The 17,193-nt window shown below is 49.0% G+C and overlaps 1 protein-coding gene across 2 annotated transcripts; it reads right to left on the bottom strand.

Moving 5' to 3' along the window:
• Window positions 1–11,036: 11,036 nt before the first annotated feature.
• On the bottom strand, window positions 11,037–16,115 carry LOC149866680 (anionic trypsin-2-like). 2 transcript variants are annotated; one of them, XM_090044009.1, is made up of 5 exons: window positions 16,076–16,115; window positions 13,483–13,681; window positions 11,917–12,170; window positions 11,535–11,671; window positions 11,037–11,186 (listed from the first exon to the last, which is right to left on the bottom strand). In XM_090044009.1, exons 3-5 carry the CDS (start codon window positions 12,044–12,046, stop codon window positions 11,037–11,039), a joined length of 417 nt encoding a protein of 138 aa, XP_089900135.1. In that variant the 5' UTR covers window positions 12,047–12,170; window positions 13,483–13,681; window positions 16,076–16,115. The 2 variants fall into 2 exon arrangements, with proteins under 2 accessions (XP_089900135.1, XP_089900136.1); XM_090044010.1 differs by having other exon boundaries at window positions 13,522–13,681.
• Between the last annotated feature and the right edge of the window lie 1,078 nt (window positions 16,116–17,193).

Below are 17,193 nucleotides of genomic sequence, written 5' to 3'. Positions count from 1 at the left end.
GCGCCCAACGTGGGGCTTCTCGAGGACTACCCCGGAATTCAGTGACGGAGCACCTCCGGTACCAGGGATTTGTGCACACCGAGCCGACTTTGGACTCACCCTGGTATTTGAGGTTTAAGTCCAAATATCCGGGAAGTTAAAGGAAGTATCCTATGTAAATTCTGAGTTTCTGGAGAGGCAGACACACTTTGGAATTTGGATCGAGATCTCTGGGGTATCTGAGTGAGTATACGAATTCCCTTTGCCCAATCTGGTGTACGGATCTAAAACAAAGGATGTGTAAGTTTGCTGAGAAATTCTAGGCTTAGCTCTCATTGTAAATCATCTGTTGTTGAGATCTTTTTGGTATTTGGTGTGCATTGGGCGCATTTTTGTGGGCAAATGGGTACGAATAGTTCTCGTGTAGAAAACAATATTGATACCCCTCTAAAAGTCTTATTACGTTATTTTAATAAATTTGCAAGGCCGGCCGATTATGGAATAAAAATGAAAAAAGGTGATTTAACTAAGTTTTGTCAACTCGAGTGGCCAACATTTGGGGTCCACTGGACCCCGAAAGGATCCTTTGTGCTAAAAGAAGTGATAGCTATCCATGAAATTGTTATGCAAAATGGGTATTGGAATCAGTTTCCTTATATTGATTGTTGGTTGTGGGTGGTTCAAAATCAGCCACCTTGGATTAAGAATTACTTAGCAAAGTCTCATGTGATGCTTGTTAAGAAAAAGGCTCGGGGGGGGCCGCCTGTACTTCCTGAGTCTAATGAGGGGGGGAATTCTGAATTGGCTGAGTACCGGACCCGTGCTCCGGTTGCCCTGTCGGGTAGCGAAGATGAGTCAGACGCCTCCTCGGCATCCAGTCCTTCTGCACCACCGCCCCCTCCCTTAGAGAGACCACCACCGACGTACCAATGCATACCTAATGAGTTAGAGCGTGAGCCTCAGCCAAGTGCCTCATCTGAATCAGGAAATAAGGGTTATTATTTGCACAAGCCTGTAGAGTCACAGCCGGTGTTGAACTGTCCTATGCGAGAGGTTATTGGGGAAGGAGGCACTGCAACTTTTGTCTACACCCCATTTAGCACTTCAGATTTATTTAACTGGAAAAATCAGAGCCCCTCTTTTCGTGAAGACCCTGAAAAGATGAGGGATTTGTTTCGATCTATTGGGCAGACTCATCGACCCACTTGGGCTGATGTCCAGACGATGCTCCAGACCCTCCTAACCCCAGAGGAGAGGAGATTAGTGTTAGGTACAGCAGAGCGTATTGCGGCAGCCAGAGTTGAGTCAGAGGGTGCTGCTGGTCGTACTCTGCGTGATACCTACCCTGTAGAAGAGCCGAGATGGGACAATCATACTGCAGAGGGCAGAGAGCTGAGTGCACGGTATTTGGGAATTATAGTGGAAGCAATGGGAAAGGCAGTGCCTCGGATTACCAATCTGTCTAAATTGTATGAGGTGAGACAGGGAAGAGAGGAGGATCCCTCAGCTTTCCTTGGGAGGCTGTATGAGGCGTTTCGCAGGTTTTCGGATCTGGATCCAGAAGCCCCAGATAACCAGCGCATGGTAAATCTTATGTTTATTGGTCAATCTGCTGCTGATATCCGTAAGAAGTTACAGAAAACTGAGGGAGGTGCTGGGAAACCGATTTCAGAGCTGGTGGAAATTGCATATAAGGTGTATGGGAATCGTGAGCAAGTGCAGGAGCGCAAGGAGGATAAAAAGGCTCAGCGACAGATGGCAGCACTAGCAGCTGCTATAACTGGAGGGAACCCTGGAAAGGCTGGGATACAGAAGAGGAAGGGAGAAAGAGTGGGAGCAGATGTTTGTGCTTATTGCAAGGAGAAAGGACACTGGAAGAGGGAATGCCCGAAGTTGAAGGAGAAGAGAGAGGGGGAACCGAGAGGTCACCTCATGCGGGCAGAAGACAAGGGTGAGGATTCAGAATGAAGGGGACAGGGATCTAAGACCACTACCCTTCGGGTTGGAGCCCGAGAAGATCCCATGGTAACTATTAGGGTTGGTGGCAAAAACTTTGAAGCCTTGGTGGATACTGGGGCTACATTTTCAATGATTCCAGAAAAACCCCCCTGTGCAGGAACTAGTGAACGGCATGTACTTGTAGAAGGGATTGAGGGAATGCAAACTCGACTCCCTGTTTGTAAACCACTCCTCACCAAGGTGGGAGACCATTTGCTCGAGCACTCCTTTGTGTATTCTCCAAGTTGCCCGGTTGCACTCCTTGGGCGGGACTTACTCACAAAATTGCAAGCTGAGATCTTTTTCAGAGACGATCAGATGGTGGTCCAGCTACCTGTCAAGCAGAGCTCGAACTATCAGATGGCTCTCCTGGAGGACCGACACCCTGCAGTAAGTCCAGAAGATCACATGACTGGAGTAGACCCCTCAGTATGGGCTGATGGAACCCCTGCGCGAGCTAAGTTCGTCTCCCCGGTAAGGATCGTACTCAAGGATGGGGAGGGGCCCGTCCGGGTAAAGCAGTACCCACTCAGCCGAGCGGCCAGAGCTGGACTCAAGCCGTTAATAGAGAAATACAAGAGGTACGGATGGCTAGTGGAAGGGTCTTCACCCTATAACACCCCCATTCTTGGAGTGCCAAAGGCAGATGGGGTCTCATACAGACTGGTCCAAGACTTACGGGCAGTAAATAAGAAGGTCCTTTCAGACCATCCTGTAGTCCCGAACCCTCACACGATTTTGACACAAGTACCGGGGGAAGCTGAAATATTTTCAGTGCTAGATTTGAAAGATGCTTTCTTCTCTATTCCTCTTCACCGAGAGAGTCAAAAATTGTTTGCTTTTGAATGGGAGGATCCAGATACTTTCCATAAAGCCCAACTCATGTGGACAGTTCTTCCACAAGGATTTATAGCAGCCCCCCATATTTTCGGACTTGCCCTTCAGAAGGACTTGGGGGAATGGAAGGGATCACACCCCGCAGTGACTCTCCTCCAGTATGTGGATGACCTGCTAGTTGCAAGCCCAAACTTGCAGCTCTGCGAGGAAGCCACCAGGTCACTCCTAAACACTCTGGGAAAAAAAGGATATAAAGTCTCTAGAGAAAAAGCCCAAATATGTCAGCCTGAAGTCACATTTTTGGGATATAAGCTCTCAAAAGGAGTCAGAGCCTTGAGTGCAGATCGCATACAGGCAATCCAAGGTCTAACCCCACCTAAGTCACCCAAGGAGCTGCGAGCATTTCTAGGGCTAACTGGGTTCTGTCGACTATGGATACCAGATTACGGTGGGAAGGCTAGACCACTGTATGAATCCCTGACTAAGGAGAGTCTCACTAAATGGAAATGGAATAAAGAAATGCAGCATGCTTTTGATCTGCTGAAGGCAGCATTAACCCAGCCCCCAGCCTTAGCCATCCCAAACAGTAAAAAGCCATATCGACTGTATGTTCATGAGAATCGAGGGGTTGCATCAGGGGTGCTGACACAGCCATCGGGCCCGACCTGGAGACCCGTGGGATATTATTCAAAGGTTCTAGATCCAGTTGCACTCGGGTGGCCAGCCTGTCTTCGGGCTGTGGCAGCCACAGCAGTGGTTGTTGAAGAAGCCCAGAAGATAGTCATGGGTGCGGATATGGAAATACTCACTCCTCATGGAGTTCCCCAGATCCTAGGGACTGAGGGAGGGAAATTTCTTAACCCCTCCAGACAATCACGGTATGAGATATTTTTGCTCTCTAATCCAGGACTTACTTTCAAACATACTACAGCCTTAAACCCTGCAACCTTGCTGCCAGAGCCAGGGCAACCGACGCATGACTGCCTTGAGGTCCTGAATCAGACCACGCAGGTGCGACCTGATCTTGCTGAGGACCCAATTGAAGACCCAGATGTTGAATACTTTGTGGACGGCTCCAGCTCTGTCATCGATGGAAAAAGACGAACAGGATGTGCAGTGGTAACCTTGGATAAGGTAGTATGGAGGGAGTCATTGCCGAGCTCATGGTCGGCACAGGCCGCAGAACTCACTGCGCTCACCCGAGCATTACAGCTGGGGACAGACCAGCGAGTTAATATATACACTGACTCTCGCTATGCTTTTTCTACAGTCCATGCGCACGGACTATTGTGGAAAGAAAGGGGTTTCATTACTGCCTCTGGGAATAAGATTGCTAATGGCCCCCAGATTATCAAACTACTAGAGGCACTCCACCAGCCTAAAGAGGTAGCAGTCATTCATGTGCGGGCCCATGGGAAGGCTGCTGAGAAAAAGCATAAGCTTGGAAATGCAAAGGCTGATGCAGCAGCAAAGGAAGCTGCATTTATTGGGGGAGAAGCGGAAGAGGTATCCAAGCAGGCTATGTCCCATGCCACATGGCCATAGGTTCAGGATTTAGTCCCACAGTATTCCCCTGAAGAAGATAAATTTGCACAGAAAGCTTGTGCAGAAAAGAACTCCCAGGGGTGGTGGATAGTACCAGGAGGGAAAGTCATGATACCCAGGCCATTGCTTCGGGAGGTGCTGCAACAGCTCCATGCAAGAACCCATATGGGAGGTTTGGCCATGGGTGATCTAATGATCCGCCAAGCAGTAGCCCCAGGGCTATATGTAGAAGCTCAGCGCATTGCTACCAGGTGCATTACATGCCAGAAAGTAAACCCTCGAAGGAAACCCCCTGTGCCAATGGGAGGTAGACCCTGGGCAGCGTACCCTGGACAGGCATGGCAGATTGATTTTGCCGAGCTCCCACGATCCGGACATCACGGGTTTTTACTTGTCATGGTAGACCAGCTCTCTGGTTGGGTCGAGGCTTGGCCCACCAGGACTGCCACTGCAGCTGCAGTAGTGAAGTATTTGTTACAGGAGATCATTCCCCGGTATTCCCTGCCTGAGTCCATCGAGTCGGATCAAGGACAACACTTTGTGGGAAGAGTGGTTCAAGAAGTCGCACAAGCTCTCAAGGTTACTTGGAAACTACACACACCATGGAGACCACAGAGTTCAGGACAAGTGGAACGCATGAATAGAACTTTAAAGACTTTGCTCACCAAAATCTGTATTGAAACACGCCTTAAGTGGCCTCAAGCATTGCCGCTAGCTCTTACTTGTATTCGAAACACTCCCCGACGGGGCCTCAAATTGACCCCATATGAAATTATGTTTGGCAAGCCGCCTCGAGTCTTACCTCCTGGGATGCGAGAGAATGTAACTTTTGAATTAGGTAATAGTGAACTTCATACATATGTTATTGCCTTGCAGTCTGTCTTGTTTTCTCTTCACAGGTATGCAGCCTCCTTTCAGCGTCTGCCTTTAGATGTACCGGTACATGACTTCTCCCCGGGAGACTGGGTCTTGGTGCAGCGGTGGAAAAAGGAGCCTTTGACTGAGAGGTGGAGTGGCCCTTTCCAGGTACTTCTAACAACCCACACCGCTGTAAAGATTACTGGCCATGATCGTTGGATACACCATACTCGTGTGAAACGACATCCACAAGCGTCAGAGGACAACATCTCCCAAGACGAACTCACTCCGGAAGCTGAGTCGTCTTCGGAACAAGAAGCCAGCAAGTGGAGCTGTGAACCTACTGGTGATCTCCAAGTGCGCCTGAGACGGCTTAATCAAAGCTCAGAAAATTAGACAAGAAAGTAAAAGGGAAAATATGGTGGGAATCTTAATGTGCCTTGTTGTTATCTGCATAATGAAAGAAGCAGAATTGAGCAGCCTTAACCGCTGGCTCACACCCTCGCTTTCCCAAATTGCTCCCCCAGGGACAAATTTGTATGTTGATATGATGGAAAGAATTGCAGGTACTTTTAATCTTACCAACTGCTGGGCCTGTGGGGGGCTTCGGGAGGCCAGAGGCCAGTGGCCTTGGAGGGCTTTTCCTTTGGCCCCGAAATGGCTAGTAAGTAGTAAGGCAGATGTTAAAAGTACTAGTCAAAAATGGGATGAGAACCACAGTTGGGAACTTTCCCAAGTGGCATTGGGAGAGTATTGCATCAGTAATAACGGTACAGGAAAAAGGTTGGGACACAGCCGTTGCATATGGACTTTAAAAGTAAGGTGGATGAACCTTACAAGTTTAGAACGGCTTTATTATCCTAATAGCCCAGGGTATAATCGGCTAGTGTGGCAGCATCCCAATGGAACAATTGTGTGGTTTAATAAATATTGGAGTGCCACAAATCAAAGTGATGATCGGACAGATTGTACAGACAAGAACCAGGATGAGCTATGGGAATGTTCCATGAAAGGAGGCCACGCAGTTGCTGGTCCTTTGGGTCCAGAAGGAGGCTTGGGGTTTCCCGAGATGCCCTATGGTTGGGCCCCTCCAAATGCCACCAATAGAGAAAATAGGGCCTTAAGAGGATACTATTGGATTTGCGGACGACGGGCCTATACAATACTACCACAGGGGTGGACGGGAACTTGCTATATGGGAGTAATTGTACCAGCTTTCTTTTTGTTACCATCTGAGGTTGGAAATAAGCTAGGAGTCTCTTTGTATGATGATTGGAAAAGGGCCAAGAGAAGTATTGATGTAAGTTTGACACAGGGTGGCTCCCAAAAGTGGAAGAAGGATGAGTGGCCCCCTCAGAGGATTATTGAGTATTATGGACCAGCTACATGGGCTAATGATGGGAGTTGGGGATACCGGACACCAATATATATGCTGAATAGAATCATCCGGTTGCAGGCAGTCTTGGAAGTAATTACTAACCAGACCGCCACTGCTCTCGAGTTATTGGCCCGACAAAGTTCTCAGATGAGAGCAGCCATATACCAAAATCGGATGGCCTTAGACTATTTACTTGCAGAGGAAGGCGGAGTCTGCGGAAAGCTCAACCTTTCTAACTGTTGCCTCCAAATAGATGACAACGGGAAAGCAGTCTTAGAGATTGCCAAAGAGATTAGAAAAATAGCCCATGTACCAATACAAACGTGGGAAACCACATGGAATAAGGACTGGTGGTTTCAATTATTTGGAGGACCCTGGTGGAAAAAGGTAGGGTTTGTGCTTTTGTGTGCTCTAACTGGTTTGATTTTTATCCCTTGCCTTATTCCTTGTCTCACTAGATTGATAACCACCACAGTGGAAGGAATGCAGGTTGCAGCAGTCCCTCTAAAAGCACAGACTGCTGCAAAGGTTATGGTCCTCAGAAAAATTCCTCGTAATTATCTTGATATGCCCGAATGAAGTAAAGATCAGAAAGCATCTCGAGGGGGGATATTGTTAGAAATATTATTAAAAATGCATTATCAATAGCAGATTTAGAAAAAAAAAAAAAAAAAACACAGCTGCTACCCCTCCTTGTCTCCTTAATGGGAGAGGGAAGGGGGGGGTTGGAAATTGATGGGAAAAACCACCAAAAGCCCTTTGTACTAAGGTATCACTCCCTCTCTGTCCTGCAAATTTACTATCTCTTTGTTACACTAAATCACACTTTCTTTCATGACCCCACATTCCAAGGCTAAGATAAGAGCAAATGCCATTTTTTGCCTTCAGGTTGAACCTTGAGTAACCTTGGGTCCCATCTACGCACGCGTGATAGCCTAATGCATATTAAGCCTACCCGCCCCGCATACTTAAGTAGTTAATTATAATGCACATGGGACGTATGAAGCGACATGTTTACATATATGTTTGTATGAACCGGAAATGAGTTGTAAAAATTCCTCCTTCTACACACGTGGTCAGGAGAGGGGGGATAAAAGCCTGCTAATGATTGTGCTCGGGGGCAGAGGGATTTGATCTTTTGTCTTCTCCCTCTGACCCTATTTGCAAATATATATCTTTTGTGTTACTAATAAAGTGTGTCTGTAGCTGAAAGTTTTTTCCACCTCCCGAGAAACGAACCACGATTTTTTAATTCAACAGTTGAAAAGGGCAAGGAGGTTCAGTAAAGGTGCTAGAAGCCCCACACCAGCCATGCTGCCAGGTTGAGGTGCCCCTTGAACAGCCCTGGCTTAGCTTATCCTTGAGATCCTTTACTAACTTGATCATGGTCACTGTATTTAATTAAATAGAAATTGTAGGCATATACTGCAGAGAGGTGGAAGAGATCTCACGGATAAGCTAGGCCAGGGCTGTTCAGATCTGGTGAGGCTGTGGGCCCCAGATAACACCAGCATGTGTTGCACAGGCTGCACGCTGTGGGGGTGGGCCCTTAGGACCCCTTCACTGCATGGGCTGCTCCAGCAGCATGCAGACCCCCATCCTCAGCCACGCAGGCTACATTTGCAGAACCTGACCCACCAAGGAGGCAGCTGGATGTACAACACCTTTGGGCCGGACTCCTCCTGCCTCCTGCCCAGCCCGGCTCCGGCAACTGCGTGCCCCGGAGCCCGGGCCTGGCCCTGAGGCGCCCCCAGCTCTGTGCGGGAACTTACCTCGTGCCTCCGTCCCCCACGCATGCGGGCCACACGCCGGGGACAAGGGGCAGAGCCAGACAAGAAGCTGCACGCACTGTCCCCAGCTTGTCTAATCAGGTGCAGCTGTGGCAGTCCTCAGGGCCGTGGCGGCAGGACCCAGCTCACTGATGAGCCCAGCCCCGCGGGGGTAAGCAGCTCCTCTCCCTTCCCCTCGCTGCCGACTGGGGCCTTGGGGCCGGCCCTGCCCGCCTCGCCTCACCGCCGCGGCTCCACGCTTGGTGGCCGCTCTGCACTCTGTGGCGGCAGCAGCGGCTCTGCCTCGGCTCCGAGCTTGGCAGCGGCGACAGCGGCTCCCCACACCGCTGTGGGCCAGATAAAATATCTTTGCGGGCTGCATGGTGGCTCGCGGGCCGTATGTGGGACAAGCCTGGCCTAAGCAGTCTGCCTTAGAGCGCAGCCCTGGAAGGGTTAGGCTCCTCAGGAGCCTCTTAGGTAGGCCTCCAAGGATATGAGCAAGTGAACTGGCTGGAAACCAGGCACACTGTGCCAGAAACCCACCCAGCGGAAAGGGCTGTATCCAGGGGAGCGTCCTTAGCATCAAACTGTCCCTGTGGAACATTTGGGTGGTCTGGGTTTCCCTTGCAGCCCCAGTGGGGGGTGGAAAGTTTTACTAAAGTCTCCAGAGTGAAGGGATCTGAACTCTGTGGGGCTTTTTATTCTGCCCTTTGAAGAAGTTAATAGTGCCTGTGGAAAACCTTGGGAAACAAGAGACCATCTGTGACCCAACTGAAGGCACTGCCCGAGCATCAAACAGGGGAATTGTGCTGAAATGTATTACTGAAAGAGGGAGCTAGCTATCAAAGCAATCTGTGGGCAGGGCACATGGTAACTGGCCTGGGAGCAGAAGTGAGACACATAAAAACATGGGCATGGTTGAGATGGTGCTGGGGTGGAGCTTCCAAGGCATACCTGTGGATAAGGGCAGGCACTGAGGCAGCTTGTTGGTGGCTATAGAGAGATGCATGGAGCCCCTGGTGTGTGCAGTGAGCTCAGTCAAGAAACTGGGTTCAATAGCTTGTGGGGTTAAGATCGGGATCTGGAGACTCAAGAGCCCCTTCTTCCCTCCCCACGCTGAGTCAAGTAAAGATCTCATAAACAGAGAGACAGTGGAGGGAGGTTTGAATTGAAGCAATTGGCCATAATATGAGACAGCCAGCTACATGGAGACCCTGCAGGACTGAGGAGATGCTGGTTTGGGCTTTGTGACTTTCATACTCAAAGCAGCAATGAGGAGCATGCATGGCCTTTGGAGTGTGTGCGGGCAGATGTTCTTTCATTCCAGGTCTGGATCCAGAAGGGATGTAGGCCTTTGGCTATGGGTGCAGACAGCCTACTTGTTTACTTAATAGGAAATTGCCTTTTCTGTGAAATGAAAATGAAATGAACACCTGACCCACAGCCTTACCACACGGTAAATCACTTAAATCTAAGGGAAAGTTCCCCTAACAAATATGTATTGGTTGCACTGAGTGAGAGAGGTTCCTGCAAAGCATGTATCCATGGCTAGGGACGGAAATGACTGGTGTAAGTGGCTGGAAACTGGTTCAAATCTGTAACACAGCAGAAGTTCAGTGCACATAAACTACTAACAAAATGGTTGAAACTGGTTTAAGATAAACCTGGATGGATGTAGTATTAGACTTGACTGATTTAGGTTAAAACAGTTTGTTGAACTTCTGTCCCAGATCTCTGTTACTGATCCTCAGATTCATCCCAGGGAACCCATAAAGCAAATGGGCTCCCTGGCCACCCTGTGGGGAGTTGATGAAAAAGCACATGCTACAGGCAGCTCCTGAGAGAGGAGCTTGTGGGCCCACTCAGCGTTTCAATGAAAATTCCAGTAGATCACCTTGCACTCATTGTCTTGTATGGCTGTACCATACTTCCAAGGCATAAAGCTCTTGGGCTGCAAGAGGGGCCCATCCCTTGGATCCACTGGGCCCGACTTTTACAATGGGGCAGGTGTGGTTTAGGCTTTTGTGGCACTAAGAGCAGTTGACGCTTGGTGCCTACAATGGTGGTGTTAGGTCCCGTTGTGTCACTGCCTGTATCCCATAGTGTGCACAAAAGAACTCCTGAGAGGACTGATTGGCCTGGGTGTGCTACCAATCCCAATGGGTTATTAGGGACTGCAGAGTCAGGGTGACTAAGCCCCATAGGGCCTGAGTGTGCCACCATCTGGAGAAGGTACCAGCCTTGTCATGCATAAGGCCCCTTATTGCCCTGAGGGGGAAGAGGCTTCTAGTGACCTTGCTGGTGTCCCAATGGACCCAGCAGGTGTTGAAATGCTGACTGGTGCCATGAAGGAGAAATCAAGGCAGACTCACCGCTGCTTTCAAAATTATAAGGAAGAGCTGGCTGTTCAAGGAAGCTCCAGAGTGGGTCACATCTTCCTGGCATCAGGGAGAAGGTGGGGCTGAAGTGACAGATAGGGAGGGAGGACGAATAGGCAAGAGGTCTATGGAGGGGAGGGGGGATGCTGGGAGGTCCAAAGGTGGGTAGGCTGAAAGGAGCAACAACTTAGGGGATGCTCACAAACATTTTATTTTCGGGTGTTTACTTTTCGAGGCTGAATGAAAAGTAGAGGGAGGAAAATACCTCAATGAAACCCGAGGGAAATAGGTGCTTCAGTTATTGGCGATGGTATCCTGAATCCATTGAACGTAGTGGTAGACCCTGGTGTAGACCCCAGGGTAACCAGGCATGGCGCAGCCGATCCCCCAGGACACAACACCCTGGAGCTCCCCGTTGCATACAACTGGACCACCAGAATCACCCTGAAAAAGAGAGGGTTGGAGGGTTACTGGCACATGCTAACACAGACAGGTGATGCTATGCATATCAACAAGGCAGATTCCTACCCAGCTCCAGGCAGGTTTGGAGCTGGGCACCTGGGCCTAATGCACTCAGATTCCTGTATCTCAGCCCTGCTTGGACACTGGCTTCACCACTGGTCATCCCGTGGTGACATGTTCTGTTGCTCACTCCTAGGTTTCCTAAGATTTGCAGTCTTCACCTTCCCACCTAGTCACCAGCATTTTCCTTATTGCATCCTTTTCAGGGTCAGAGACACAAGAACAGCTAATCTACCTCTGTGCAACAGGGGACATCTCAAGGGCTCTCACCTGGCAGGAGTCCTTGCCACCCTCCAGCAATCCAATGCACATCATGTTGTCAGTGATTTGTCCTGGGTAAGCATCTTCACACTCAGCTTGAGTCAGGACTGGAACTTTCAGGCACTGAAGGAGATCAGGGAGGTTATCTGCGAGGACACAGGGGAGAAGGTCAGGATGCAGCTTGAAAACCAGGAAGTCCAGTTAGTGCAAAGACTGGGTGGTATTTGAGTTAAAGATTCCAGTATAAGTACTGCACTGGCAGAGCTGGTTGCAAAACCCAGGCCAGCAATAGTGTGGGCCTAAAGGGCAGGGCTGAAATGTCCAAGGGTCCTGAGACCAGAACAGTGGGGTAGGAGGCTACTTGTCATATGTAAAATACAAAAGTACTCACAGCCGTCGCTGAGGGTGTTTCCCCATCCAGATATCAGGCACTCAGTCCCAGGAGGCACACAGCTAGTGGGCAGAGGGACGATTCCAACATTTTTTGTCAGGACTGCTGGGGTTTTCAGCTTGATCAGCATGATGTCATTGTCAATGGTTCGTGAATTGTACTTAGGATGTCGAATGACTCTTTCAGACCTGATGTACTCTTCAGTGTTATCAAGTTCATTGATGTTGTACTCCCCAAGTCTCACCTCAATGCGGCTACAAAATGAAGGATGTATGGAGAAAACAGTTAGCCATAATAGAACAACAGGGTGTGGCTGGTAGACCATCTCTTGGCTTCAGTTCATGACCAGAAGAGACACTCGAAGTCCATCACTGAGCACAGGTGAAATAGTTTTGACCTGGTCTCCTGGCTTGATTCCACTCTGGAGAGTACTAAGATGTCAGGGTTGCCACGATCTGCAATGGGCTTCCGAGGGAGGTGGTGCTCGCCCCATCCTTGGGGGTCTTCAAGAGGAGATTGGACAGACACCTGGCTGGGTTCACCTGACCCCAGGTTTGGTGACTCTTTTTTTTCCTGCCAGGGCAGGGTGTTTGATTAGATGGCCCACTGAGGTCCCTCTAGAATTTATGAATCTATGAATCTAAGAGCTGGTGTGGTCTCATGTCCCATCTGTAAATGGAATGGAAGATTGATGCTGCACAGAAAAATCTGTCTGACAAGTGACATGAGTTGTGCCAGAATATAGTTCAAATGGGAATTTTCTACCTGACTGCAAGTGGTTACTGTCTGATTTCCAAAAGCAGTAGGACTTAGTCCTTACTGACTGAATGCTCGTCCATGTCATTCAGTGACAAGAGCACCCACCAGTACAGAAAAAGACCAAGGTGGAAGAGTCTAGCTGGAGTGATGTCCAGCTGAGTCACTTTCTACCTGTGGCCTACCGAATCCCCTTATGTTCAAAATAATAAAAAAAGTTTTGAGAACCAATGAAGAGGTAAATTTGGAGAAGATTTGGCACTTGCAACTTTTACCCCAAGACCTTGTCAAATCCCTGAAAGTGGATCCAGCACAGACTTCAGCCAGGAATAATTACAAGGGGCTTTGAAACTGAATAGTACAGGTCAGAACACATTCCTGTGTAGGAAGCGTGTATCCTAAAGGTGCACAGTGACATGGATTGTCTGCTTAGGTCCAGAAATTATGCAAAAATGCAATCAGTTGGGAATTTTGAGGGAATGGAGGAGGAAAAAATGTAGTTACAAAATTCAGAAATTGGCTTATGCCAATGGAATATCTACCCTGCCAGAAAAAAAACCCAAACTCCCCTCCCCCTAAAACAGATCCTGGGAACTGCAGTGGCTTGGAGTGGGAAGGAATGCCTGCTAGCACAGCTATGAGATCCCAGGAGGTAAGCAGTGGGACACAGGGCAGTGGCAGTGTCCCCTTCCACATCTCCCACATCACAACATCACACCCTGCTGCACCAGTCTCTAACTCCCAGATACAAACAAGGTCTGCATCTGATTAGCTTGTGAAATCTGACAAGATGCTAGGTGGAGAGTACACTGCTGTAGGACAATCCATAAGGCAATGGTGGTTACTTACGATTTGTAGCAGTGAGCAGCCGACACAACCCACTGCTGGTTGATGAGGGAACCCCCGCAGAAATGGTACCCAGCATTCAGGGACACTTGGTAGGGGACAGAGCCCTGTGGACAAGTGTAGCCTCCCACAATCTTGTCATCATCATCGAGAGGGAGAGCAACTGAGGAAGACAGAAAAATTGGGTATTAAAGCACTATCTCTGAGCACAGTCATTTCAGGTGCAACAGAGCTGCTGTTCACTTAGCAGTGGCCTGAAGTATTTGGGATTCAGACTAGGGGTGTGCAAAACAACTCCTATTCAATTTAGATTTGGATTCGGCCCGAATTAGGGACACTGATTCAGTTTGTTGATTCAGATCACTGTCTCCAATTTGATTCGGCCGAATCCGAATCTGAAGATTCGATGCTGATTTGAAGAATCAGTGATTTGGCCATAGACGCAGCTTTAAATGTTTTTTCTACATACCTCGAGATGCCAGCATGGCTTGTGAATGCTGTGATGCTGGGGCACATGGAGATTCCCACAGGAGTGAGGGGGGAGAGGGGCGGTGCATGATTGGCGACGAACCCAGAAGTGGACCAGAAGTATTTCTGGTCCACTTCCGAGTCTGCCACGGAGGATGCTGGGGGCCCCCCACATGTCCCCCCCACTCAGCGATCGGCCACGTAGGAACAGGGGATTGGCCACGATGTCCCCCCAAGACCTAGGAGGCACCAGTCACTGAGCTGCCCCCCACCCCCCAACGTGCTCCCCAAAGGACCTGGAAGTGAACCGGAAGTGCTTTTGGTCCACTTCTTGGTTTGTTGCTGAGCATGCTGGGGAGCCCCCTGCGCTTCTGTGGGACGCTCTATGTGCCCCAGCATCGCAGCATTCACGAGCTGCACTGGTACCTCGAGGTATGTAGAAAAAAACATTTAAAGCTGTGTCTATGTCCAAATCTCTGAATCTTTCTGAATTGATTCGGAGAGTTCCGATTTGATTCGGAGAGATTAAAGGGTCTCGTGATTTGAGTCGGATTCAGAGATTTGGCCACTGAATTAGGCTGAATCTCCGCTGAATTGAATCAGTGACTGAAGCTTCACAGAACCCTAATTCAGACATCTCCCCACATATTTGCTAGATTCACAACTCCTCCCAAGAGGCTCTGACCATTATGTTTTTGGCTTGAGAGATAAAAGTGTGGCAATCCCCAGCTCTGCTGCTTCATTTGCCAGTGGAAAAAAAAAAGATAATTATTTCTGCTATGCCTTGAATACCGAAATACCCCCAAAGAGTGAGTGTACTGTGAGTGCACATCAGAATCACTTCACACATCACAAGTGTGCTACTACTCCAGGCAACTAGCAGTGGGCAGTCAGGGCATGACCCCTAGGAGCTGAGATAAAGGGGTCACCAGAATACACTCAAAGAGGGCACTGACCTACTGTGCTACTGACTCCACACTGCCTGTTGCCTCTGGCAAGTGCAGTCAGTGGCACTTGAGGATTCAGGCTGGTCCTGCCAGTGGGGCAGCTGGAGACTTTTATTGTTCAGTTCCAGTCCCTTCTGCTTAGGAGATATGGCTTCTGTGGGGGGGAAGGTACCAGAACCCAGGGTGTTCAAGCAGCCCCTACTGCATACCCTTGCCTTGATTCCCTGTGCTATGGGGCCAAGAGAGGGTCCCTGTACTCTGTAAGTGCTAAATTAGCCCCTTCATTGCTGGTCATGCAGATGCCTTCCCCTGCAGCAGCTGCCCAGGGCTCAGAGCTTACCAGTTATCCTTCTGCAGGGCAGTGAGTTGAAAGTGATGACTGGAAGCTACAATGAGGAGGAACAGGGTGCAAATGTGTCTGGACAGGCCCTACATAAATACTTTTCCCCAATCATCCTCCCTTTGCCACAGTGAAGGACAAGATACCAGGTTGGATGGACATATGGTCTGACCCCTTACATCAGTTGTTACGTTCATCCCAGAAACAGTGTACATGGGAAAAAGGCTGGAAATGGGAAAAATCACACCCAATTTCAACTACTGGTGAAAACAGGATTATTGGGTGACAGAGATGGAGACCGGGTGTGTCTACATGAGATGCTGACTGCTCAAGAGCCAAAAAATTCTGTGCAGTAGCGCATCACGGCACGGACGGTGCTAATACAATACTGCACAATATTTTTAGGCTACTGCTCAGTAAGTGTCACCTAAAAGATGTTCATCAGCACTACTATGCAGTAACTCTGGTTACTGTGCATTTATTATTATCTAATACAGGTACTAAATAAACATGCAGTAATGACTTCACAGTAGTATCTTGTGTAGATGTACCCAGTGTGAAGGAGAGAGGGAGCAAACACAGGGGAGGCAGGGTCAGCGGAGAGACTGAAGGGAAGCAGAGTGGGAGATCCAAAAGTGGGGAGGAAGAAGGGAGAAAATTTTGGAGGGCAGAGCTAAAGGGAGCAAGAGATACAGAAATCTAAGTAGAGACGAAATCCAGGGGCTTGTGACACACATCACAGAGCGCTGAGAAAAATCAGAAGTAGGGGATCAGGAGAATAAAATGGGTCTGCAAAACTCACCAGCTGCTCCCAGGCAGGCGAGAATCAGGAGGACCTTCATGGTGTCTCTATCCTGGATTGTAGGATTTGCTGCAGAAATCTCACCTGCTTTATACCTCCTGAAAGGTCTTATCTCCTCAACCCAAGGTCCCACAAACTTGTGATTTTCCAGGGTCTTGCGTCAGCTTGGAATATTTCTGTCACATTATCAAAGTAGGGAGGCAATAGTATGACTCCAGGTGCCCCAGGGAGAAGTAAGCCAACGCAAAGGGGTAATGTCCAACCCAAAAGAGCTCTCACTTCTGCTCTGCATCCCTTGCTAACACAGCCCTGGGCTCCCCACAGCTCTGCCAGTGCCCCCCATTCCTGTCCTGCAGGCACCTGATACCAGAATCCTAGAATCCCCCTGCAATGTATCTACCTCATCTGAACCTTCCCTCACAATGTCCCCTGTCCCTGGTGGGCTTCAGTCTTCTGTTCCCTTGAGATCAGTTCATACCCCGCACTATCAACCAATGGTGTGTATTGCTGTTTGAACTAAGCATGCAACTTCTTGCAGCAGTGGCTTTGGGACATTAACAGTAGCTGGCATGCTATTCAGGGGTTCAGCACAGGAGTTGTAGTCAAGCTTATAGGAACAGATTAGTCGTTATTAAGACAATACATTTGAGGAGAAGAATATAACCGGGAGGCAACTACATTGTGCAACTGCTCCAGATACTTGCTTCTAACCAACAGCCAGTTCTGTACAAGCAACATGGCTACACTAGTATGAATCTCTTAAAGATCCAGTGTCCTTACAACTGGAGTTGTGTAAATTCTTTTTTTTTTTAACTTTTTCACTGATTATGAACCAAGACTCCAAATGTCAAGATTCTCAGCAACGGGGCAGGAGCAGTCTGCACAGTGTGATGTCTTCCTGCTGCAGACCAGGAAAGCCCTGCTTTTGTCCAAGGCAGAAGCAGTCTGCCTTAGGCCACAGCCCCTGGAAGGTCTGGGCTCCTTAGGAGCCTCTTAGGTTGGCCTCCAAGGAAAAAGGTAGGTGAACTGGCTGGCAGAAAGGGCTGTATCCAGGGGAGCTTCCTTAGCATCAAACTGTCTCCACGGAACACGTGGGTGAACGGGAATATTTTGATGAT

Source organism: Crocodylus siamensis, chromosome 4 (assembly GCF_052110815.1).
Source record: "Crocodylus siamensis isolate JL-2025a chromosome 4, ASM5211081v1, whole genome shotgun sequence".
NCBI lineage: Eukaryota > Metazoa > Chordata > Crocodylia > Crocodylidae > Crocodylus > Crocodylus siamensis.
This window is presented reverse-complemented; position numbering and strand designations above follow the sequence as displayed.